This window comes from Phalacrocorax aristotelis, chromosome 24 (genome assembly GCF_949628215.1).
Source record: "Phalacrocorax aristotelis chromosome 24, bGulAri2.1, whole genome shotgun sequence".
NCBI lineage: Eukaryota > Metazoa > Chordata > Aves > Suliformes > Phalacrocoracidae > Phalacrocorax > Phalacrocorax aristotelis.
In genome coordinates, this window is record NC_134299.1 from 1,793,271 (window position 1) to 1,818,302 (window position 25,032).

A 25,032-nucleotide genomic window follows, 5' to 3' on the forward strand; every position below is an offset into this window, starting at 1 on the left:
CCTGCTTTGCAAAGACTAAACTGTTCCACGGAGCATTTTCATACTGGGGCATCTCTTGCAGACCTTGTGACTCGCACCAGAGCCTGGATCTGAAGCAGCTCTGTTTTCTATGGGCACAGTCACATGGCAGCTAGTCACACTGCTGCTCTTCCTTTATTCAGAGAGCCTTTCAGTTCTCCTCCTACATTTTTTTTCCAATATATTTTGCGGCTGTAGCCTATCCAGGGGTGCGAGCAGCCCCCTGAACTCACAGAGACACCCCCATTAGCAGACGCAGGGGCATGAGGGGATTCCCAGGGCAGAGCATGTCTCTGCTCCAGGCTCTTTGGAGGTTCCAGCAGCACCCAGGGTCCCCAAAACAACCTTCGTGTACCCAGGGGAAGGAGCAGGGCCCACAGCAGGCACAGAATAATCTGCTTTCCAGGCGTCTCCCCTCTAGTGGCAGCAACCAAGCATCCCTCCTGGCTGGCATTAACCCTCACAAGCCTTGATATTTATGTTCTCCAGGACTTTTGACCCTCTCATCCTCCAGCTCTCACAGAGGTCTCTGTTTCAGTAGCATCCTGCAACGGGGGGTTCCACGGCTGGATCCAAGCATGCTGAATTTTTTTTTTTCTTCTGTTTGAACTCACTCTTCTCAGTTTCGGTACCTGTTGCCTTTTTTCTTGTGTTATGACTAAGGGAAACTCCCAGCAGATTGCTTTGCTGGAGGAGCAGCAGCTGGGCTTTCAGTCAGCAGTTTGCTGGCTTGCCCTGCATTACATTTCTTGCAGTCAAATTCCCACTCTCCTCTCCACGCTCCCGGCCATCCTTCTCTTGACTCCCTCCATCATTCCCTTTTCTTTCCTCCTCATCCTCTTCACTCACTTTTACCATTCTCCCTTACAAAACTAAGCAGCACCGAGCGCTCCTGGGGGGATATTTCTAGCAGAGCTTTAAGCTGCGTGAACAGCAGCCGCCCCCGACCACAGAGCAAGCCCCACGTCAGTGCTCCCCTCTGCAAACCACGGGCCTGGCAGGATTCACCAGGACCTGGCTGCCCCGAGGAGCCCCGTGCACAGGACGACCCCAGACCGCTGCTGGCTGGCGAGTGCCGAGCTGCGCGGGGGCAGCGGGGCCTCCCCGCACCCGGCCGATCGCTCCTTGGTGCTCTCGGTCACCGCAACAAGCAGAGCGCTGGCTCCGCTCCGCGCGAACGCTTTCGCGTGCGTGAGCATCATATATTGAAAATAACCAGGAAAGCTGTTTGCCTGCCTGCTGCCTGGCTCTCGGTCCCGCAGTGCCACCAGAGCACTGCCTGCTCTCCGCAAGCCTCGGGAGCTTTGCTCTTATCCCAACATACAGCTGAGCTTCCCACAGAGCAGCTCTGCCAGAGTCCCCCATGTCCTGCATCCTCCCCAGCCACCCCACCCATTTCATCTCCTCCTTACCTCAACCAGGCACTGCTTTTCTTCTCCTTAGACTGCAACACCTCCTGGGCCAGGCCCCTACATCAGACCAGCCCCAGGGGGCCTCTGGGCTGCAGGAGAACTATGTAAAATCACACTTCAGCAGGTGGTAACAACGGGCACCTGCAGGACACACCCCATCATTAGGGGTTCAAAGGGAAAGCCTGGTGGAAAGAGGAAAAGCAAGATCTCCCAGAGGTGCTGGTGACAGCCAGGGGATGAATTATTCACCAGAAATTTTGATCTCTCTGCGACTGCGGACAGGCAGCGCCGCTCGTCTGGGGACAAACCCCCCCCATGCAGCGTGTCTGGGGCTCGCTGCAGCGGCCAGGGGGTCCCGATGGATGGTTTCCTCCTGCCAAGGAGCCCGAAGAGCTGCACTGAACAGGCTCAGCCAATATTTCACACCAAATACATTTATAGTCTGTCCAGGCCCATATCTTTACAGCCACAGGAAGAAAGAAACCGCTCCCTGCAGCTGTGAATCTCAAGTTATGACAAAGCAGCCCAAAAGCATCTCTGTCGGGGCAGCGTGCTGGGAGTGGGGCTCGGCCCCAGCCCCCCCGAGCTCTGCCTGGGAAAGCCTCCCAGGGGAGCTGCGCTCGGGTGAGCTCCCATTCCCACAGGGAGCCCCGGTGGAGGGCAAATCACTTTGGTTCGGGCTGTTCTCTCATGAGGTTACAGTTTTCCTGTGAATAAGAAGCAGTGGCTGGACACACGGTTTTCAACTGCAGCGTTTATTTGACTGATGGCGGCTTGGCCTCTCCCGCGCTTTAAGCGAGAGCAAACCCGACGGCCGCCGACCCGCACGCGTCCCTAGGCTATTGCAGCAAGCAGCTACGCCGGGCCGGCCGCCCCCTGCCCAGGACCCTCACAGCCAGCTCAGCAGCAGCTTCCCGGCCAGCGCGGCGGCCAGCAGGCTGGGGAGGTGCAGCGGCGTGGCCCCCCCGCCGTTCCTGGAGCCCCGCGGAGGCCCGTTGCAGTCGTCGCTGAAGCAGCATTGCAAGGTGGCCCCGCTGGAGCTGCCACGTCGTGCCTGGTCGCAGAAGGACTTGTAGGAGCAAGATTTAATGACGCTGTCTGCAAGGCAAAGCACACGCAATATGGGGGGTCAGGCACCCCCAGGCACTGGGGGCTTCAGTCCTCCCCTGCTAAGCTGGGGAAGGAAAGGAGGGAAGCAGAGCCACTTCCCAGCACATTGTTTACAGATGTGGAATAAAAGGGTCTCCCTCCTGCACGTGGGACTGCCCAGGGGGTCGAGCAGCGGTCCGGTGGCCAAGGCATGTCCCCACGGTCACACCAAGTCACCGCAGAGCACGTCGCACAGCCCCGCCGTGAAATGGTGATGACGTATTTATAGCCATGTGTGAAAATACGCCGTGGAGCGAACCCGAGTGGGGGGGAGGTTGGTTTTGGGCGCCATCACTGTCCGTCTCGCTGGCCACGCTGCTGCCCTGCAGCCGCATGGTTGTGCTGAGGGTGATGAAGCATTTCTGGAGGATGGGAACAGCATGCCATGGAGAAGGACTTTCCTTATGCCAGGAAAGGGCTGTGGGTTATCTCAGACCAAAAGCCTTTTTTCTGAGGACTAAAAACTTGGAAAAAAACAGGTGGCTCATCCCTGCTTTTTGGGGAAAAGGGGAAGCCAGCTCCTGGTCTGCCACACCAGGTCCTCTGCCTCTTCTCGCCCTCTGGTTCCCCCAGCACCTCTGATCCCCCCCAGTCCCTGCAGTCCCCCCCACCCAGCACCCCTGGGCCCCCCAGCCAAGGGACTTACTCGGCGCAGTGATCGTGGCGCAGGCGTCGGCGTACTGGGGGCAGCTGTGGGAGCCCTGCTTGTTGCAGTCGTTCTCGTTGGACGCAACACATTTGTGGCATTTCAGCGCTTTATCTGTGCGAAGATGGGGAGGAGGAGAGCGGCAGTGATGAGCCCCGAGTGCCGTTTGCGCTCTGTGGGTCTCCACGGCCACTGGTGACCCCCCAGCACAGGGAGGCACGGGCGAGGGTTAGCACCGGTCAGAGCCGAGCAGCTCTGCTGGCCAGGAATTGGCAAGGCGAGGGCACGCAGCAGGCTTTGGGATGGGGGTCTCTCCTGTCCACAAAATGCATGCAAAACTTCCAAGTATGACTGAAAATGGTGAGAGCCAAATTGGGCAGATATCTCTCTGAGTCCTCGCCCTGCAAAAACTTCCTGCAACTGAGATTCCAGTAATTTCCTTTACAGTAAAAATAGGTAGAAATAATATTTTAAAAATACCATCCTAGATCTTTGCCTCCTTGTGACAAATTTAATTTTAATGAGCATTTTGGGGGGAGAAGGGCAGATTCATCTAACTTTTGGAAGCAGGTTTTGTGCATTTGTGTGCTTTTAAGCTGCAGCGGCTCCCCCCACGCAACATTTTGCACAGAAAGCGCGCGCCAAAGGCACGTCCCAAGGGAGGTGCCGTGCCAGGCAGCAAAGTGCCAGGCAGGCGTGTGTGTCAGGAAGGACGAGTCCTCTCCAAATTGTCCTCGAAGGAGGCCACGGGCACGTCAGGTAATAACCAGCCCCTCGCCTCCGCCGGCACTCTGTGCGTCAGAGCTGGTAATAGGCGTGAGAGCTGTTTGACCCTTTAGGAGAGGAAAGTGCACAACTGCCAGCGGTCCCAGCTCAGTTTAGGAACCAGCTGAGCAAATGTGAAAGCATTATCATCATTTTATGACAGTAAGAGACTTTAAATAACAGCACCGATTTAAATATCTGCCAAAAAAGTACACCCCCCCCAAACCCAAAGATCCCGCTCCCACCTAAAATTATGAATACTTGATTTTGATGGTGATGGTTCAATTACCACTGATGCTGGGAGCAAAATTTGTATCTGCTTTGCTGGCTGAGCAGAGCCCTCTCGTGGCAAGCAGGGCCCAGCTCCTGCTCAGCAGGGTGGATCTTGCAGGAGGCCGGAGCTCCCACCTTCATCTCCTGGTAAAGGAAAAAACCGATGCCTCGGGGAAACTGGGATTTCATGGGGCCAAATGCCAATAAATGCCTGACCCCAGTTTCGAGAGTGGGATTGCTTGTCTCATGCTTCTCCTCTGCAGCACGGTACAACATTTACCCTCAGCTAAAAACACAGTTGTGGTTCCTCTTCTCCTGGTGCAAAGATTCTGAAACCATCCCAATGTGACCACACTTCATGGCATTGCCCTGAGCAGCACGACCACCTTCCCACCTTTTAAGATGAGTTTTTGTAATTCTGCCTTTGAGGAACCAAGTTTTAGCTGGGAAACACCACTCTAGCAACGAGAAGCTGCTTTTTGTTGGCTCAGGTACCTCCTTGGCTCCACCAGAGATGAAGACTGGGAGGCTCCACGGTCCGTGCTGGGCACCACACGCCTGCGCTTTGTGCAAGTGGCAGAGGAACAGGCAAGGGGCAGGGTGCTCCTCTGGGTGCTCCTAGGAGGAGAAAGCCACCATCCCCGTCCCCCCCAAAACACCATTTTCCTGCAGGGATGGAGCAGCGTCAGGCAGGGACACAACGGGTACGTGCAAGCTCGCGGGCAGGCGGCAGGGATGGGGGCAGCTGGCAAGCGGAAGAGCAGCTACAGTGATTTACCCCGCCTAGAACCGCCTTGAGCTACGGGACACTTACTTTCTCCAGCCAGGGACGTGACGATGGCCAGGGCCAGGAGGGTCTTCAGGGCGGACATTTTCAGCAGTGTGCAGCACGCGGTGCGTAGCCTCTGTTTTGTCTTAAGGTCTTAAAGCTAATCTGCTTGGGTGATTGGATCACTGGGCTGAGGATAACACACTTACTGCAGCCCCTGGCTAATGCCATCTTAGCCAGGTAGGACGGGATGCGGCTCCTCAAGGGCATGGGCCAGTCGGGGCATGGGAGCGGGGCAGAGCACCATCCCAGTGCCGGTGTTGGTGGCTGGACCTGCCCACGCTTGCTGGCCTGGGCTCTGCTCCATGTCCCGCCAGCGCCTGCTTTGGGAACCCTCTCCATCTCCAGACACCGTACCTTGGTTGGCTTTCAAAGATCTTGTCCAAGCGCACCTGCTCAATCCAGAGAATAACCATTTTCTTGCTGTTTGCAGCAGCTAAGTTGGGGAAAAATCTCCTAAAGTTTCCAAACCACCCAGAAGAGAAGCGCAAGAGAATGACTGAAAACCCTTACGGGGATGGGAGCCCAGCAGAGCCATCCCTGCGCTCCCCGAGTCCCCAGCCCTGAGCGGGGCGGGGCGGTCTCCATCCTTCCAGAGGGATTTACCCAAGGCCATGAAAGGTATCAGGGTCAGTGTGGGGATTACGCCAAGTCCCACTGCCCAACGTCCCCCTGCTGCCTCGGGCTCTTCCTCCTGGCTGAGCTCATCGGCGGCTGCACCACGGCTCAGCAGAACCTGCCGGGTCCGTCGCTGCAGCGTGGTCGAAGTCAACAGGGCAGTAAAATTGTCTCGGGTCTGAATTTCATAGTTTATGAACACGGATCTCAGGACCAGATGATAACCATGCTTATTTGAAACCAACTGCGCTATCAACCACATTAATAAAACTGTGGCAGAACACGGCTCTTCCTAGAAGATGAAGCCAACTTCTCCAAAAACCCTTCCCTGACCTTACAAACACCAAGAAAGCTTTCAAGAGTGATAAACACAATTTTTATTCAGGCAATGAAACATGAAAAAAAATATATTAGTAATCATTATAATATTCTCATTTGTGTGAGTATAACTCTTACAAATATTTACCTGACATATAAAAGGGAAATTATCGTACATATAAAATCGATGGTGACGGCAGTTACGTACGTGGGACAAAGCGGTGGGGGTAGTAGTCAGTGCAGAGAAAGTTCCTGCCTCTGGGGGGGCACGCTGGAGGGACGGGTGAAGCGATGGGCGGTTACTCATTGGCACTTCATCGTCGACAGAGATCTGCTGGCAAACGCACACTCGCAAACAGCAACACTGGGGGCTCGCGGGCAGGCGCCCGCCGCCGTCAGAAAGGGATATTTAAATTCTACTGCAAGAAAAAGACGACAAACACAACCAGGCTGCGATCCCGACGCGCGGCGCTCGGCGGTCTCCCTGCGCTGGTGACGCGTCTCGGCTGGCACAGCGGGGCGGCGTTCGAAGGCCCTTTGCTTTACAAGACGCACGAGGGAGGTGCCACGCACCCCGCCTGCGGCCGGCTCCCGCTCTGCCCCCGTGCCGTCGGCCAGCGAGGGAGCGGCACGCACGGCGCTGCAGTCCCGCCCGTTCAGTTACAAACACATGCCTTCTATTATATATAACTATAACCATTATATACATATTTATATATGTGTAACTATAACCATATTATAGTTAATCAATCATTCCTTAGGAATCTTCTTTGCCCAGACTGGAAGTGCATGCGGACAGGCACGGGAACGCGGCAGCACTGGGGTCAGAGAGGCAGCGAAAGTGGGTCCAGGAGACGCCAGGGAGCAGAGACGGGGAGGATGCTGCCAGAGCGGATTATTGCCGCAGGAGCCGCTCTCCGCAGCCGGCCTGGCCCTCCAGGCAGCGCCTCTGTGCCGGAGAGGGAGGGCTGCGGCACCGACCGCGCCGTACGCAGGCTGGGGTTCTGCGTCAGGGCTGAGAGCAGTGAAAAAAACTTCTGCAAGTATCTGCCCCCTCTGGAGCCAGAACAACTCCCCTGAAGAGAGACCAAGCTCAAACGCTCTCGGGTCAGGCTCCCAGTGAGCCCAACGTGCCAAACTGGTTGCAGTTCTCCTCGGAGCTGACCCCCCGAATGAGCAAACCTGACCGAGGCACGGGTTATCATCCCCCGCCCCGCCGCAGCGAACACAGAAACCGGATTTCATCCCTTCAGGCAAAGCGGGAAGTAACACGTTCGCACACGTGCCCTGGGGCATTTATTCCTGGTGTAAAGCCAGCAGGCTGGGCAGCGCATCCCCCCCGCAGAGCACAGGGCTGCCCACGACCTGCGGACCCTACCCGGGAGCAGCCTCGTGCTGGGGTCTCGGGCGCTGCTACGAGCACGACAAACACCTGTGTGCCGAACCAGAAACTAGCCCCGCATCGACGTCTACGAGCTCCAGCAACCTGTGCAGCGCTGCTCTGCTGACCGGCTCCCTTCGATTTCTGAACAGCTGCAGAGAAAAACCCAGTTCCCTAAGAAATCCCTGGGTCTCAAGGGTTCTAATTTAACCGCACACACCCTCAGAAGGTCCAAAGGTGCAGCACCTTCCATGGGTCACTCCCTGCTGTCACCACCACCCTGCCAAAGCCCTGCTAACCACTACCTAGAAAGGGTCGCTCGCATCCAGGCAGGTAAGCTGTTCTGGAACGGGACACACGTGAGAAGAGGAGGAGAGCGGTGCTAGTCTGCAAAACCCAAACGCTGACGGCACAGAGGGAAGGGGAGTCACGCTCCGGTGGGCTGGGGCTGGCATTTGGACCCCCCAAACAGAAACAGTCCTCGCAGATCATCTGACAGAGGCTCTTCTACCAGCCCGTTAGAGGGATGCAAAGAAAAAAAGAAAAAGGAAGAAAAAAAGTTTTTCCTTTCTGCCCGCTGTGCGAAGGGGTGAATATGCAGCACACAGCCGCAGGCGTGCAGCCCAAGCAGAATCAGCCATCGGCTTCCCCACCGCGCAGCTACCAGACTGTTCACTGGCCTAACTGGGAGCACGGTGAACAGGCCCAGACTGTGCGCTAGGGCAGGCTGCTGGCATCTTTGTCTGCTTAAGTGTATAATAAATTCTCTCTATACATAATATAACTAATAAAATATATATCAGGTATATGGCTCTGATTTAAACAGATGTTTGCACTGCATGCTCAACACAGGGAGTTAGAAAATAGAAGGAAAACAGCAATATTCTTTTACAAAAAGGTAGCAGCAAAAAGGTTTACGAAAGTCTTAGATAGGCTGGGTAGGAAACAGTCCAAAGAGCAAATATTTCCCTTACGTGACGCTTTACAACTATCTGTTAAAGGTGAGAGTAGAGACTCTTCCATCGCTACAGCTATTGCCCAATTCCATCAATCTGCCTTCCATAGCACGGATGGTTCTGCGCTGACCCCGGGGGGAGCACCCATGGCACACCCCAGCCCACGGCACACCCCAGCCCACGGCACGGGCACGCCACCGGTTACTGCTCGTGGACGCTGAGCGCTGCACCCAGGGCACTGCGGCCAGGGAAACGCGGCGCTGCACAGCAGCAAAACTCACCAGGCAAGGCTGGCTCGTGCAACAGCGGTACCAGGAGGGCAAGCACGGGATCTACACATGGATTAAAACACACCGTTTGACACCAGAACACCCCGGTTCCCAGCACAGTGCAGAGGCAACCTCAGCAATTCTGCTGGAGCTTGGCGTGTCCAGAAAAGTAAACACCTCTGAAGCAGAGCAGACAGCCTGCCTGCATGGAAAGTCAGATTTTGGGCTGCATCCAGACAGATTTCAAAGTGTGTTTTACTGCTGTCTGGATCTGCCTTTGCTTGTAAAGGCTGGCTTTTATTTGGTTCTCTTAATATTCAAGTGCTGTAAGGGCATTTTTGATCACAGCACAAGACCCAGAGCAGTACCGTGCTCCTCCTTGCCTTTCTGTACTGACTGGGGAAAAGAGCCTTAGGTCAGCAGAACCACCAAGTAGTTCAGGATTTGTTTCCTTGCTCGTGCAACATCCAAAGTGGAGAATCAACGTCACTATGGCGTGGGGAGCCAACAGCAAGGGACTCGGCTTGTACATTTTAAAGCAGACTAGAAACCCCACGTTAACAAGCCTCAGGAGGTTCTAGGGCTGCAGGCAGGGCAGCCACGGGGAGGACGGACGGACAAGTCCCAGCTGTCCAGAGCCAACATCTCCCCCGTTTCGCAAACACCTCTTGGTACAGAAGCTTCCTGCACTCCCCTTGGCTGGGCTCTCCTTTGAGAGGACTTAAGTTACTACTGGTTAAGTGGCTGTATCCGTGCTCGTGGGGGAATGAGATGTGTAGCAAGACCGTGCCCGATGGGAAGAAGTGAGTGGAGAGCTTGAGAGCTCATAAATGCTAATAAAGTGCACGAATGCAGAGACGTCGGCTTCCTTCCTCTGAGGGTGGCACGACCAAGGATGAGGATGCCCTCTGCTGTGTATCACCCATGGACCAGAGACCAGGACCAGCCCCTTGAATACCAAAACCTCCCCCAAACCAATCAATCTACTGGGAGGCTGCTTCAGCCAGGAGCTCCACGCTGGTGGCCCCAAAGCATCTGCAGTGGGTGCCTGGGGTCCCCCAGCCCCTTTGCTGCCTGCCCACCCGTGCACCCACGTGCAAGGTCCCCTTCCCCAGTGCGATAACGGGCAGCTCCAACCCTGGCATCACCCACGTCCCAGGCAGGACCTGTGCAATGGAGCACATGAAGACGGTGACAGAGCACGTAGGGGCACGACTAAGAGCCACCCTGGCCGAGGGCGACAGAGGCCGGGGTGTCACCTCCCAGCTGAGAGGTGGCATCCGTGCAGCCGCATGGCGCAGCGGCCGCTCGCTGCTGACCCCAGGAAGGACACGCACGCCCAGCCTGATCGTGGGGAACCCGGCCTCAGAGCCCGTGGGAAACAGGGACGGTGCGGGGACCGGCTCTGCACGGGGGGCCTCGGGGTCCGGCAGCCAAGCGGAGCAGGCAGATGGATGCGTGTGCTTCTCTGCGGGGGGGTTTCCTGGGTAATAAGGCAAGGTGCTTGACGTTACGAGAAAAGCGGCCAAGTGCAGAGTGCTGGACGAGGGGCGGTGAGACTCAGTCGGTTTTTCCCAGCTTCGCTATCAGCTCATCACAGATCTTGGTCAGCTCCTCAATCTCCTGGTTCTGGAAGAAAAGCAGACCTTGAGGACTCCTGCGGCGGCACATATGGGGGATAACGCCTGGGCCCATCTGCCACCGAGCCCCTGCAGGAAGGGGCAGCCGGCTCCTACACTTGCCCCTGCAAAAGCTCCTCTCTGCATCATCCAGGTGCCGTGGGGACCCCCGGGCTCACCCATCCTCATCCCCAACAGATCCTGGTGCTGCACTGGTGCTGCCCCGCTACAGCCCACCACGCTCCGCTCAGCCCACGTGCCTGCTTGTGGGCACACGTGAGCAAGCTCCCCATGCCCCACGCCAGCCCCAGACGCACACCAGCCCTGAGCCGGCAGCCATGCCTTCACCTGGGCAGAGCCTGCATCTCCTTCCTCGTGAGAGGATGCAGCTGCACACAGGATGCTCAGGGCAGCAAAACGGTACCCGGGAAATCCAGAGCAAAGCCAGCTCACAGAGAGGAGGCAGGGCGGGCACGTTACCTTCTGCTGGAGGGCTCTCTCCAGGGACTCCACCTTCATCTGCTCCTTGCGCAGCCCGGCGTGCAGCGCCGCGCTCTCCGCTTTGGCCTTCATGCGCACCTGGGCGATCTCCTCGTTGGCTCTGCCGTGGGGTTTGGAGAGAGGGGGACGGTGGTCACCTCTTTGGGTACAGGCAGGAGCACCGCAGCACAACATTAGACCACGCGGTGTTGGCAGAGCCCAGCTCCTGCCTGCCTGGATGCATCAGAGGTGGTTTTCCCATATGGAAAACCTGCATGAAACGGGATTAATTCAGCTCCTCCAAACTCCTGTATGGAAACTCTCCTTTCTCAGAGTGAAGCTAAACCCACTTCATTCAGGGCTACCATATGTCGGTGAGCTACTGCTCATCAGCTGAGCCTCAGCAGCTGCACGACCCCTTTGCACACCACAAACACGAGCCCTCTGGAACATGGGAGCTTGTTAAGTGACTGTAAATAGACCATGAACCTCAGTTTCTCAATTAAAAAAAACTAAGCAGAGATCAGAGAATCCATTCAGGGATTTGTTCTGGCTTACTTACAGTCACTTAAGCCTGAGGTTGTAAAAGGCAGCTTTTCACATCAATAAGCTCCTGCCTTACAACCTCAGGAAAGCCAAATGGAGGCACTGCCCTACAAGGTCTTTAAGCACCCAGAAAGCTCCCCAGCACGCCGAGTCTCATGCATGACCTTACTTGTCTAATTTTTCCTCTGCATGGACTTTCAGGGCCTGATACCGCTGCTCTTCTTGCTTGACCCGGGTTAAATAATCTTGAGCGCACTTCTTCAGAGCTTCTTCATTCTGGAAAAAAAAAAAGTGCATCCATCTGCATTGGGGCTGAGCACAGAGGCGTTGCTCTGATGGGATGATAGAGCCTGTTCTGAGTGTAAAAGGAAAAGGCTTTAAATAGAATCAGCTTCTCCCTTACGCTGGAGCCCCTTATCCAGCTTGGCAGCATGGAAAAATGGCGTGTAAACTGAGGTGGGCTTTCTCGGGGCGCTTTGCCCTGGCACCTGCTCTTCCCTTGGCCGCAGCTCTGCGCCGGGCACGATGCTCCACTGCCGGCAGCTCAGCAGGAGCGTGCCGGGGAGGGGTGAGAAGGGCCGGCTCCCAGCACTGACTTCCCCTGGCATTTGAAAGTCTCTTTGCTCATGTATCAGCAAGCAGGCAGAGGAAAGCAAGCGAGCCATCCCTCGAGCCAGGGCCCGGGGTGTTTGGAGCAGCACCGCGTGGGACGGGAGAGCCGCGGTGCTGCGGCACGGGACAAGGTGGGGCCAACACTGCACGGGAACTCTGCACCCAGGGAGCAGGGCTGCAGGGAGAAAAAGAGGAAATCAAAGGTAAGGACCTTCTTAAAGCCTTCTAGGACACCCTTCAGGTTTTCATATCTCCTGAAGAGATCAGACAGGGACCTCTCCACTGAGTTTAGGTCTGCAAGAGCCTGGTCCTTTTCCATTGTGAGCTGCTGCAGGTTCTTCTGAGACGTCATGTTTGTCCTCTGCTCATCCTCTGTGATGGAGAACAAACCGTGGGGACACAGTGACTGAGCGGGGACGGCTGCGGCAGCCAGCTCCCTGCCCCACGTGCCCGGCCAGGTGATGGCACCTTACCTATCATCTGGGCAATGGTCTTCTCATACTCAGCCACGATTTTCCTAGAAGGGAGGGAGGAAAAAAAGCAGGTAAGAGGCAGCAGGTTTTTTTTGCAAACACCTACAGCTCTGCTGCCAACAAACTGCCCCAGGGTAGCCCCTTCCCACGCCACAGAGGCAGCCCAAGCAGCAGCCTGTCTGCAGAGCCCCAGCGCCCATCATCGCTGCGCCTCGCAAGACCTCCCTCCAGCTCTGCCGCCCGGGCCAGCGCACCTAATGGGATTTCACTCCCGCAACAAAGAAGGGGGCAGGCTCAACACAGCACAAGCACAAAAAGTACACGGCTCCTAACGTGTCCCACCCTGACGATGCCGAGCGTATCATCCCATGAGGGCCCCGCTAACCCACCTCCCAAGGGGGAGCACGCCCAGCACGGCGCTGCACGGTGTGGGGCAGCAGGCAGGCAAACGTGCGAGGAGAAGGCTTTTACCTCATCTCTAAGACTTCCTGGCGGCTCTCTTCATATTTCTTCTTCCACTCGTTTGCTTCAATCTCCTTTGTGATTATCTAGGTTGCAGCAGACACAGGACCCTTGGGACGCGCTCTGGGTGGTTTCCCTTGCTGCCCCACGCCTGCGGTGCACAGGGGACCAGACTCCCCCCGGGCAGAGCAGAGCGATGCCCCCACTCCATCCCGCAGCAGCAGCCATCGGGGGTCTGGTGAGGGGCAGCCCCGGGGCGGCTGCTGTGCTGGGGTGTGCCCGGGGAGGTTGGGGTCCCCGGCCGTTACCTCCTCCCTGATGAGCGTAAGCACAGCAGTCTTCTCGGATTCACTGAGGCAGATGCTGTCCAGGGGACTCTCGCTCCTGCTCATGCTGGTGAGACCCGCGGGTGACTTGTCCATGCAGCACACACTGGAGTTGCCCTGGGGGGAATTACCCAGCTGGGATGCTGCATGGGTTTTCTTTTCACCCTCCTCCTCGTTTATCAGCTGCTGTTCAGGCACTGAACCTCTCTACCTGCACACACTGACAGCTCAGAGCCCGGTATCAGAGACACCCAGCAGAGCCCATTTGGGGATTTTAGTGCACTTTCTGCCCAGTCCCTTGTCGGGAGCTGGGGCTGCGCTGTAGGACACCCACGGGCTGCCCCGGGGCTTGGCATCCCAAAGGGCCCGTTTTGGAAGGAGGAGACCCAGCTGTGAGCAGAGGCATGCTCACACCTGACAACATCCCTTCACTTTCCCCATGGTTGGTTTTAAACTGTCTCCAGCCTGGAAGATGTTTTCTGACTGAGCCACGTGCAGAGGGTCTGTGAGGGTCCAGGTCGCCCCTCTCCATCACCTCCTGCACAGGTGCAGATGTCACTGCAGTGGATGCACCCAACTTGCCGCCAGCAGCTGCAGGGCTATTTGCTGGGCCTTGCTGATCACCCCAAATACACAAGGGAGCTGGTGGGGGGAGCAGGCTTCACCTCCCTGCAGAGCAGGGTCTGGCTGACCCAGCTCTGAGGCTGCTCTTGATCCCCTTCCCGAGGGACAGCCCTACTCATCCCACAGTGCCCCAGCTGCCTGGGAGAGCACCGAAATCGGAGGTGCTCATGCAGGGCTCCCAGCACCCTCCTGTTTCCTTTATAGTGCTCCTACGAGGGACAAGGTGGTGGTACCCCCTCCTCTCATTGCTTTCCACCCCCAGAGCCCAGGGACCAAACTGGGGGGAAGCTCAGCCCCGTGACCCAGGTGCCAAGTCCTGCCTGGATGCTGGCCCCGTCCCTTCCCTCGGGGGTTCCTGCAGTCTGAAAGGCCTCCAGAAAAGCGTTCCTTCAAACTGAGGCTTACACCGCTGCCTGTTCCTCCTTTTATCATCCCAGCCGAAGCGACAGCCCCGTGTAGCCATCTCCTTGGGAACAGGCTGCCAGGCCATAAATAGAGAAGTGCTTCGGAGGAGGCAGTCTGCTTTTGCTGTGTTTTGGAAACGAGAGCAGTAAAGCACTTCTCTCCCTGCCTCCTCCCCTGCGCTTTGACTGCTGCCCAGGTTCAAGCATGACCGAGCCCTTCGCGGGCTCTTGCAGCTCTGCTGCCCGCAGCAGCGGGCGAGTGAGGGCCGGTGGCAGGAGCCACCCCCGGGTGCAGGTTTGGGTCCGGGCAGCCTAACACAGGGGAGGTTCAGCCCCATGTGGTTTTGGCAGCAGCTTCCCACAGCATCTCCCAAAAGCAAGAGCGCACCTGAACACCTGCAAGCACCTCTGCCCACTGCCTGCCCCACAGCAAATCCTCCCACACTGGTTTTGGGATGACCCCGGCTTGTCTCCCTGAGCAGAGCCTGCCCACACTCTCCCCAGCACCAAACAAAAGGTTCACTTTGCCTAATGTCCTTGTGGGGCTTAGCATAGTTAAATCTGTCTCAGAGAAGCTAATTTTGCTGAGGTCGCTAATCTCATTGTCATCTGCTTGCCACCTCGAGCAGCTTTGGCCAGGGGCAGCTGAGCCAGCACAGGGTCCCCCCTGCAGCAGAGGGGTCTCAGGGCCGCTCCAGTGGCTCCTCGGGGCACATCAGGGGTGCCCCTGTGCAGATGTACCACTGCTAGGGTGCCAGGGTCACTGGTGGGTGCAGAGCCAGGGCTGTTTTCATTAATCCCCCTGCCTCTGCTGTCAGCTGCCTTCCTGAAAGCAGCATCTGAGGATCCCTTGTAGAAGGCACAGGCACCAACCAGCCATCAGAGCCAGCCCTGGACTCCTCCACGTGAGACACAGCCCCTGCCCTGCAGCTCATCCCTTCCCCACGATCTCCTCTGCCCTTTCGCTGTCATTCAGCCACTTCTAAACGCAGCATTTGCTCTCATTGCCCTCCCACAGCCTCAGCCCTGGCTCCTCACCAGCCCTGCTCCATCCCCAGCATCTCTCCCTCTCACCCACGAGCAGCAGCACCCACGCAGGAGGAAGCCATCCTCTGCCAGGCTCCTCCTGGCCTGCTGGGAAGTCACTGCTATTTTTATCAAGTCCCTGCGTGGGCTTTTCAAGAATTTTAGCTCCCAAAGAAACTCATTTCAGAGAGGTTTTGGTAGCACTTCTGGGATTAGCAGCAACGTTTGCTGCAGCTTCCCCCCACCCCTCTGCACGGCGGGGCTGGCAGCAGCTGCGGCACAGGAGGATCAGCTCTCCCGCAGCCCCACCGCGCTGCCCAGCCGCCCTCAGCCTCCCCACGGCGAGGGAGGAGGAAGCAAGAGGCACTCACAGGGAAGATGCCAGGCCCATCCTTTTCCATCTGCTTGGAAATCTCCTTTTCAAAGCCTAAAGACAAGGAAACACAACCTTTTAGCTACCTGGAAACAAGACCCTGGTGGAACATGCAGATCTACTGGGATGCAGAAGGGTATCCCTGAGTGTCCACATCACCTGAGCTTCCCCTGCCAAAAGGCTTCTTTGCCCCACACCTCCTGCCCTCGCCGGGAGGACGCGTCCCGCATCCCTGCCAGCCTCCCCTCCTGCACGCCCTGGAGTGGAAACCAACACTCCCCTCTGGTGGCAGTTCAGCCCCGTGCCTGTGTCCCCGCAGCCGCCACCCGCACCAGCCATTCCCAGAGACCTCGGTGGGCCAAGGAGGAGGAATGAAGCCGCACGGGTCATTTTGCACTTTGCGGGCCGGCACGGGCAGGATGCAGCCCTGGGGTGGAGCCCAGCTGCTCAGGCCACTCCAAATAGCACAAGCCTCAGCCCACGCCAACTGGGCCCAACGCCCTCCAAAGGAGCTCCCACATTGCCCCGGCTATTCTTAACAGCAGCAGAGAGAAGATAAAAGCCATCTCCTCCCATCTGCTGCGCGAGGGACACCCTGCCATCTCACATAGCATGGGAGATAATTTATAAACCTCACTCAAACAACTGCAGACATGACTGGCTATTCATGTGTTAACTGGGCAAAGAAAAAAAGTATTGCTAGAGCCCAGCTAGGAAAGGAAGGAGGCAACATAATGCTTGTGACTGCAGATTTCCTAATTTCCCCCCATTTATCCCTGTGGCCTGGTCAGCGGCTGCTTGCCACAGCTCACAGCACCATCCCCGCAGCCAGCACCGAGCCTGTGCACCCCCGCCTGGCCCTCTGAGACAAGCAGCAATAAATAAAACCTCCCAGCCTCTCTGCTGACTATCACATTGTTCCTCCCTCTAGAGACAAAGGACTGTTCTCCTCTCCCGAGAGCCTGCAGCTCTGCACAGCACTCAGGAGAAATGACTAACGGGTACCCACAGAGGGGAGAGCTGCAAACCTCCCGCGAGGTGATCTCTCCTGCTCGCACCTATAACTTTGCTATTGATTAAGTGTCATGTTGCCTGGCTTTTAATTATTTCTTAATGGATGGGTCAGAGAGGGTAATTACATAGGAGACTGACAGCAAAACGCCACCAGGAGCACTAGCGGAGGTCTTCTGTAGCTACACAGAGATCTCCATCAACCACAGCCTTTGTGCTGGGACACCAAGTCCCGGCAGCTCTGCCCCTGGCACAAGCAGGGCACCCTGCAACCCGGGAGGCAGGACGCGAATCGGGAGCATCCCGGCTGCGATTGCTCAGCTCAGCCCTCGTCTCAGCTCGCTGGTGAAACCTGGCGTCAGGAGGGCACTCGCAGCACGGCTGCAGGGAGCCTCGCCAGCCTGAGCCACGTCCTACCGCAGCGCCACGGGGGCCGTGGGGAGAGTGCTCTGTACCGACAGGGTCTAAAGGCAGCCTGGACCACTTTCCATAACAGAAATAGTGCAGATAAGCACTTGGAGGTTTCATTATAATGCGCCTTTAGCCCTGACAGCGTAAATAACTCTGGTGAAGCTGTGTTGCCTCAACAGCACAACTCATTGCCAGGGGCTGTAGAGATTGCCTGGTGCGGGCACAGGGCATTTCCAGAGCCAGAGGCAGCAGGGACGCGCCTTACCTGCCTCCGTGCCATGCTTTGCTGCTGACACAGGAACGTTTGAGCACTCAAAGTACTCCAGGTCATCTTCTGGCTCGCCCTTCTTCTCCAGCCCGGCCGGTTTCTGCGCGGAGGTGGTGGAGGCCAGCTTCTCCTCATCAGTGGCACGTCCATCCCGATTTGCAATATCTGGGATTTCTGAGATCAACGGTCCTTCATCCTGCAGGATCAAGGCATGCGGTTAAGCAGGACTGAGCTAATCCGTGGCGATCAGGCAACCAGGCTGCCTGGACAGTCCGTGGAAAGCACGGGAGGCTTAGCATCCCCCAACAAGCTGCTCCCCACCAGCTCCTTGGCAGAAGGAAACACATGGTGCTGGGGACAGAAGTGATTAACAAGCAAAATCCATTAACCTGACCGCACAACTCGGTGCTTTGCTCTGGCCCACGCCGGGGACAGGGCCAAGATACTGCACACTCATAGTCCCCAGTGAACCATGGGTAAAACAGAGAGCATTTACTGGCCAGGACACCCCGAGGGACAGGCTCACCCTGGGGATGAGCACCAAGCACAGCTCTCCTCCCTCCCTTCCCACCAGCAAGTGCCCAGGGGGAAGATGTTCTCCCCACAGCTGGGAGCTGCTGCCTTCAGGGAACCGGCACCCCTTTGGTCGGGCATTGCTGCAGGCACACGCCAGCCCAAAGCTCAGCCAGCCCAGCCCTCCCCACGCCGCCATCCGAGCACCCCGCGCCCAGCTAGCAGCTCCCGGGCCCGGATCCTGCGTACCTGAGCGCAAACGTCCAGGGCCAGGGACTGCGTCTCGTATTGCTTCACCTTGCAGCCGCTCCTGCAGGGGAGAGAGAAGTGGGCGGCTGAGGCGCGGGCTCGCGTGGGCTGCGTGGGGAGGAGGCGGGGGCGCGTGCGAGACAGCCCAAGCAAGGGGAGGCAGCCCCAGCGCTAGCATTGCACCCCGCCGCGTGCCGGCAGCCCCACTCACCAGTGAAATATCGAGGCAGAGCAAGTTCTGGAACGAACAGAAGGAATAAGCAAACAAAACACAAGACTACAGAGCAACTGGGTTTGTCTTTGAGGTGTTTATTCCTGTTGAAGGTTAGGATCAGAGAAAGGACCCTGAGGTGCTGATGGCGAGAAAGGCAATTGCCAAGGAGCTGGCCAAGAAAGATGCCCCTTGCTGTGCCCTCGCCCTGTGCATCCAGTGCAACGGCATCCCAAGGGCTGAGCGCACGCTGATTTTCTGCGGGAAAGAACCATTCGCAGGCCGTCTCACGCCCTGTCCCTGCAGCTGGGGGTTTGTCTGGGACATCTCCGCAGCATCCATGTGTCTCCCACGTGGGTCAGACCCGCACGGCCAGGCCAGAGGGCTGATGCTCAGAGAGCTCTGCTTGGCTTGCAGGCAAGCACCAGGGCAATCCGCTGTGCCTTGAACGCTCCCTCTGCTAGACGCGAATGCTGTCCCAAGGAGAAAGGCCTTGCAGACGGGAGAAGGTTAAGCTCAGGTTGCTCTTGCAGGTGGTCCCGTGGCTGGATGTCCTCCAGCGAGGCAGCTCTCCCTGGGACTTTGTCCTGTGTTCCTCGAAAGGCACCATCCCGGAGCCTGGCTGCACAGAGCTGCAGGCACAGCCGCATCCTGACGCACCGGGCAGCAGCGGCTTGAACCAGCCTGAGGCACAGGAGGGACAGTTGCGGACCAGCCCCAGCAGCGCTGGGTCCCTGTCACCAAAGCCTGAGGGGGCTGCGGGAGCCGACGATGAGATGATGTGCACCCTGGCACTTGCCTCTGGCATGTGAAGGAGAGCGTGAGCTCTCCTCCTGCACCTCACCACCCTCTCAGTCCGTGTTCAGCAATCTCCCCCCAGCCTGAGCCCCCCAGAGGACAGGTATTTGCTACGCTGGAGCGCGACAGCCCACTACGGATATGTGGGGAGGGATCTCCGCCTCCAGACTCGGTGCTCCCCGCCACAGGGACGGGGCAGAGGCTCGAGCAGGATTGCTGTGAGCCGCACCAAGGTCTAAAGAATTATAGATTCATAGAATCATTAAGGTTGGAAAAGAGCTCTAGGATCATCAAGTCCAACCATCAACCCAGCACTACCAGGCTTCCTAAACTTCCCTGAAGTGCCACATCTACACATCTTTTAAATACCCCTGGGGATGGTGACTCCCCCACCTCTCTGGGCAGCCTGTTCCAATGCCCGACCCCTCTGTCAGTGAAGACATTTTTCCTAATATCCAGTCTAAACCCCCGCTGAGGTTGCCACCACGCACTTCGCTCCAGCCTCCCAGCCCCGGCGCGCGCGCGCGCCAGCGGAGCACAGCATGGCACTGGACAGGGGAAGTGTATTTGCACGCTAACACGCACACCTGACTCAGACTGAAAAAATTGCTCCTGGCTGCTTTTCTGCCCTAATGCGAGCAGCTAAAGCGCAGCTCACTGTAGAATCATAGAATTGTTAAGGTTGGAAAAGACCCTTAAGATCATCGAGTCCAACCGCTAACCTGTCACTGCCAAGGCCACCACTAAACCATATCCTCAAGCACCACGTCTACCCTTCTTTTAAATACCTCCAGGGAAGGAGACTCCACCACCTCCCTGGGCAGCCTGTGCCAGGGCCTGACAACCCTTTCGGTGAAGAAGTTTTTCCTAATGTCCAACCTAAACTTCCCCTGGCGCAGCTTGAGGCTGTGTCCTTACACACCTCCCTGCTCCGCACCGTCTCCTGGGGCCGGTGTTATTGCACCATCTGGTAGCTGATTTGGTCTCCCACACCAACCCCAAGACAACAGCACTGTAATTCAAGGGGATGGGGAAATGGGGAGAAGATGGCCAAGGCACACGGCCCCAGCTCTGCCCCACGGCCCCCGAGGCCAGGCCTCGCAGAGCCGCCCGTGCCGGCACCACCCGCATTTACGGCTGGACAACCCAAACGCGGGCAGTGCCTGTGTGCCTGCCTAACGCGTGGGCAGACCCACCAGGCTGCAGGCCCCGCGTTGAGACAGACATCCACTGTTGAACATCACGCTGTAAAAAGGCAGATCAGTTCTCGGCCGAGACACAGATGTCAGTGCTTGAGCCCAGCTCTAATTTTGCTCGTGCATATGGCAGGCGGCGCTAAGCGGACAAGAAGGGCATTGGGACGGATGACACAAGATCAGGAACTAAGCCCAACACGCTCCTTCCTCCAACTCCCCTCGCACGAGAGCAGAGCCCAGATGAGCCCAGAGGGTCCAGGGGGCTGACAAGCTGCAAGAGACACCGAGCATCGCCGGGACATTAAATGGGGGTGAGCCCGGTCCCTCCTGCATGCCCTGCCCGCGGGATGAAAGCGCAGGGCAGCAGCAAGCCCTGGGGTGCACAGCACGGGGCACTCGATATTTCACTGGTGTCCCACCGCGGGGCTGCTCATGCCGGGGCTACAGCAGGGCCCTGCTGCAGCAGCGCAGGTCGCAGGGGAGCGAACGAAGGGTGCTTTACTCAAGCCGTGCTTTCTAACCCATCCAGGATCTCGCAGACCAGCTCCATCGCCCCAGCTCTGGGCACAGGAGGGATGCTTCAGGGTAAAGCCACAAGCAAATCAGCTCTGGCAGCCACCAGAGATCTAAAGAGAGCCCTGTTTGGAGCCATCTGTGATGGCAAAGCTCCCAAGACTGACACATCCCAGAGCCACAGGAGATGCCCCTGACTCCCTCGCCTCCCAGCTGATGCTTTCCACCCCTCTACAGCAGCTGCCTCCCCGGTGGTTTTGCATGGGGGGGGGGGTAAAAGACACATATTCAGGGCTAAAATCTACCCATCTTTGCAGAGACCTGGACTGCACAGAAACCTGCTTGCCCTCCGTTAGCCGACGCACTGGTTTCGAGGACTTGTATGTCATTAAAAGGCGCTGAGTCGGCATGCTGTGAGAGCAAGCACAGGTGCACCCCTGGGGTGCAGCTCTCCTCTCCTCCCTCGCCCCAGGAACTCGCCAGGCTAAGCTGCCCCGGGGATCCGGCCCGAGAGGTGCGGGACACAAATCAGACAGCAGAGAGCACGAGTCAAAGGGCAAGAAGGAGCCTGCATGCTATGGAGATGAGTGGGGCCAGCACACACCCAGAGAGAGAGGACAAAAACCAGCAAAGGAAAAGAAGAAAGATACAGAAGAGAGTACTTACAACAGAAAACAGAGAAATTTCACTTGTTCAGTAGTCCTGATGCACCAAAGCATGGACAGGGAGACAGACAGACAGATGGAGAGAAGAAGAGCATGTGAAAAGACCTGGATATTAACTCTCATCTGGAGAAGCACAGCGAGTTGCCCAGCTCCGCCTTTTTGGAAGGAACACACAGATAAAAGACGCTCTGATTCTGCATTTGCTATTTGCAGAGGCAGGATGAGATTCAACCACAAATCCCGCTGCCGGGGGAGGCGAGTGCCCGGGGCAGCCCACGCTGCTCCGAGGTGACCCAGAGGGAGCCTGAAAATTCCCCGCTGCTCCCCCTCACCGTCACCTCCTGCTCGCCCGCGGTCACACACGGGAACGCCGACTCTTAAAAAGTCTGTATCAACACTCTGCAAATATTTCCAAAAGAAAAGCATCCAGCATACCCTTACTTTTGCCTGCTAGGTTTTATCTGCTCTCTCTGTAAATCCCCACTCTCTAGTTTCGCCACCAGAGAATTTGTAGCAGAGCGACGGCTTGTTCTGGTTTTTACCGTCAAATCAGGGACAAACCCTTGTGCTCCTAAAATTTCCCCTTTTAAGCTGATTTCCTGCTTAACCCTGCAAAGGGTTCCAATTACCCGTGTTAAGTGCAATCACAAATTATAGTGGAAGGACCCAAAATTGGCTGGGTAATTTTCCCCTCGTGCAATATCCCCTCTGCTTCCCTGGCCCGCTCAGAGACCCTGCGGAGGGAGGGCAGGGACAGCCAAGCCCAGCTCAGCAGAGGCTATCTTAAAGGTCAGGCTGAGACTTCAGCACTGCCCAGACACAGGTTTGAGGACATTTGTGATACAACAGGTGAAATACCAAGAAAATAGCAAGGTTTAGCCATTAAACCTGTTCCCAGAGGAGGAGGGTAATGCTGTCTGCGTTCCCAGGAGGCACTATGAAACACGACCATTTACATGAGGGTTTTAAATAGCACAGTTCAGGAACTAAATATGCACTTAAATAGTTCAGCAAGGGACAAGCAGCTCCCTCCCGCCTGCACAGATGTGATAAAAGCAACAAACAATCTGCCTGTTCAACCTCTATTCTCTTCCCCTTACAAAGAGGGAAATTCAGTGGCAGCTCACAAAATGTCCCAGCAGCATCTGATTAACCAGGCCTGCCCTCGCAAGCTCCAGAAGACCCGCAACCCCTCGCGTGCACTTGGCAAGCCCTGCGAGCTCAAGCCTCCGTTACAGGTTTGCTCTGACTCCACAGCCCTGCAGCGCCTGCACCTCGACCCCACGAGCCGGAGCCCCGAGGGGATTTCTGAAGAAGGTGATCCTGAGAAGTGTGTCCCGATCCAGCCCACCCCACTCTGTCTGGGACCTGGGACAGCGGGACCACTCTGGGACACCCGTCCCTCTCCTCCCATCCGCTCCTGAGCGACCAGGGAGAGGGGAGATGTCGGGACAAGGGGTGATAAAACCGGGGTGGCAGCAGAACCCGAGGTGCAGGCTGGTATTTGGGGCTCGCTCAGAAGGCACAGGGGAAGGAGCACTGCCACCGCCGCTGCTCTGCCCACGCACGGGGGAATGGAGGGGGGCTACGAGCCCCCAGCCGGCTGCCCGCGCCGCACGCACCAGCACTCACGTTATCAGGCGCGACTTGGGCTTCTGTGGGGAGTCTCTGCCTTTCATGAGATCGTCCTGCACTTCCAGCGTCTGGGACTCGAGGATTTCATTGAGGCTGTTATCGGCAGTGGGGCAGGAGTTGGCGGTGGTGTTGGCGAGGGTCTTGGTGGGCTTAAACGGATCCAAGGAGTCAAAGTTATTGGGATCAAACTGGTAAGAGCCCTTGGGGAGGGTCGGCGAGTTTTGCAGTGCTGAGCTGCCACCAAAGGGGTTGAGACCTGGGCTGTCCCAGAGCGCCGGACCCCGCCTGGGGGAGCCCTGGGGAGGCAGCGGCTCCGTGGGACCCCTCTCTGCATCCTCGGCTGCTTTCTTGGGGGGGTCTCGGTGTCTCTTCGGCGTCAGCTTGCTGGCTGGGATCCTGCTGCCCTTCCTGGGAGCAGCCCTCCTGGCCTCCACGCTCTCTCCCCCTTCCGCACAATCGACCTCGGGTTGCAGGACTTGCTCTTTGGGCTCCGGGGCTGGGTCCCCCTGCAGCTCGGCGGGGCTGCCGCCGGGATGGGGGAGGCAGTGCGGGGCTGTCGGCGGGGAGCTCTGCAGCTGGCAGCCCCCTGCCGCAAAGGGGTTTACACTCTCATCATACTGCTCGGGGTCGAACTGGTAGGATGCTTGGGGGACCGGGGTCTCCTCTGTGGTTTCTCCTGTTTTCCTCCCCAGCAAAGGTGTTTTCCCGTTCCCGAGCTGGCCCCAGCTGGGTGAGCACTCCTGGGCCACGGCATGAGCCTTCGGCTCCGCCAGCCCCATGCCAGCATCTGCCAGGTCCTCCCCTGACATGACCCGCTCCCGGGCGGCTCTGCTCGCATCAGGCACCGGGGCCAGCTCTGCAGCGGGCACGGCGGTGCAGCCAGCGTCAGCCCCGCTTCCCAGCACAGCTGGGGGCTGCGTGTCAGCCGGCGGCTGTGTCAGGGGCGAGTCTTCGGGGGTGGATTCCCCTTTAGGATCCGAGGTGGCTTTGGTGGCTCCGATCTCCGGCTGAGCCTCATCTTTGGGGTGCTTCCCAGGCGAGCTGTCCCGGCGGGCTTCCCCTACCAGCAGGTCACCATGGCCACTAGGCTCTGAAAAGATAAAAGGAGCTGGTTAAACCCCCGCCTCCCATGCGCCCCTTCCAGAGGGTTTTCTCTCCCCTCCTCGCAGCTGCTCCAGGGTCAGAGGGGACCCACTGACCCAAAGCTCAGCCTTCCACCTGCCAGAATGACTGCGTAACCCCTGCTTCAAGCACGTTCTTTAAAATTTGAAGCCGTGAACATAGCGGAGAAAACGAACATAAATCGCACGCCGAGGGCGAGCGGGGAGGCGTTGTCTGCACCGCGCCAGCAGACCTACCAACATCTCTGCTTGTGCCTTTCTGCTCCCCACCGCTCGCTCCCACCCAGGGTGGCGGCAGCACCAGAGGGGCTTTGCAAAGCCCAGCGAGGCTCCTGAGGGTCAGACACCGGCCAGACCGACCACAGGGCAGAAACACTCACATCCGAGTGGGAATGGCAGCGACAGGGAGCCACTGCTCACCTGGGTGAAGAGTTAAAAACCACCAAGAGGAATTCAGGGAAGCATGACGTGAGAAAACACCACGAAATGTGACTAAGCAGGCCCCAGGGCAAATGGGAACGGGATGCTGTGCTAATGAGTAAGCACGTAACAGGCTGCAGAGGGGATTTGGGGGGTCAGCTGCCCGCTGGTGGTCTGTTCCAGGGCCTCAGAGGTGGATGTGCACCAGGCAGAGGGAAGCTGCTCGATGCAAGCTGCTCCCCAGAGCTCAGCCGCCGCACCCCAAGGTGCGGGCGTGGGTTTGATAGCGCTTCTGCTCTCCCCCAGCACCCTGGCCCTTGCTGTCCTGCAGAGCCTCAGCAGCACGACAGGCACCCAACGCAGGCTGCTGCGCGGCACGGACAGTCCTTGCCCGCACCAGGGCACCGCTCCGCCACCGCCGGAGACACGCGGCCATCGGGAG

At 57.7% G+C, this 25,032-nt stretch overlaps 1 protein-coding gene across 4 annotated transcripts in view; it reads right to left on the reverse strand.

The window, feature by feature from the left end:
* Positions 1–6,063: 6,063 nt before the first annotated feature.
* The window catches only part of TACC1 (transforming acidic coiled-coil containing protein 1), a 34,134-nt gene continuing 15,165 nt past the window's right edge, over positions 6,064–25,032 (reverse strand). For 3 of the 4 annotated variants that reach the window (XM_075074655.1, XM_075074654.1, XM_075074657.1), the window contains exons 3-13: positions 23,047–24,139; positions 18,032–18,092; positions 17,267–17,465; positions 15,578–15,633; positions 13,135–13,269; positions 12,836–12,912; positions 12,365–12,408; positions 12,103–12,263; positions 11,449–11,555; positions 10,734–10,854; positions 6,064–10,263 (exon numbers count right to left, since the gene is read on the reverse strand). In XM_075074655.1, the coding sequence (XP_074930756.1) occupies positions 10,195–10,263; positions 10,734–10,854; positions 11,449–11,555; positions 12,103–12,263; positions 12,365–12,408; positions 12,836–12,912; positions 13,135–13,269; positions 15,578–15,633; positions 17,267–17,465; positions 18,032–18,092; positions 23,047–24,139 (2,123 nt within the window). In that variant the 3' untranslated portion in view covers positions 6,064–10,194. Of the gene's footprint in view, positions 10,264–10,733; positions 10,855–11,448; positions 11,556–12,102; positions 12,264–12,364; positions 12,409–12,835; positions 12,913–13,134; positions 13,270–15,577; positions 15,634–17,266; positions 17,466–18,031; positions 18,093–21,415; positions 21,452–23,046; positions 24,140–25,032 lie in introns of all 4 variants that reach the window. The other variant, XM_075074656.1, reaches the window with a different exon arrangement.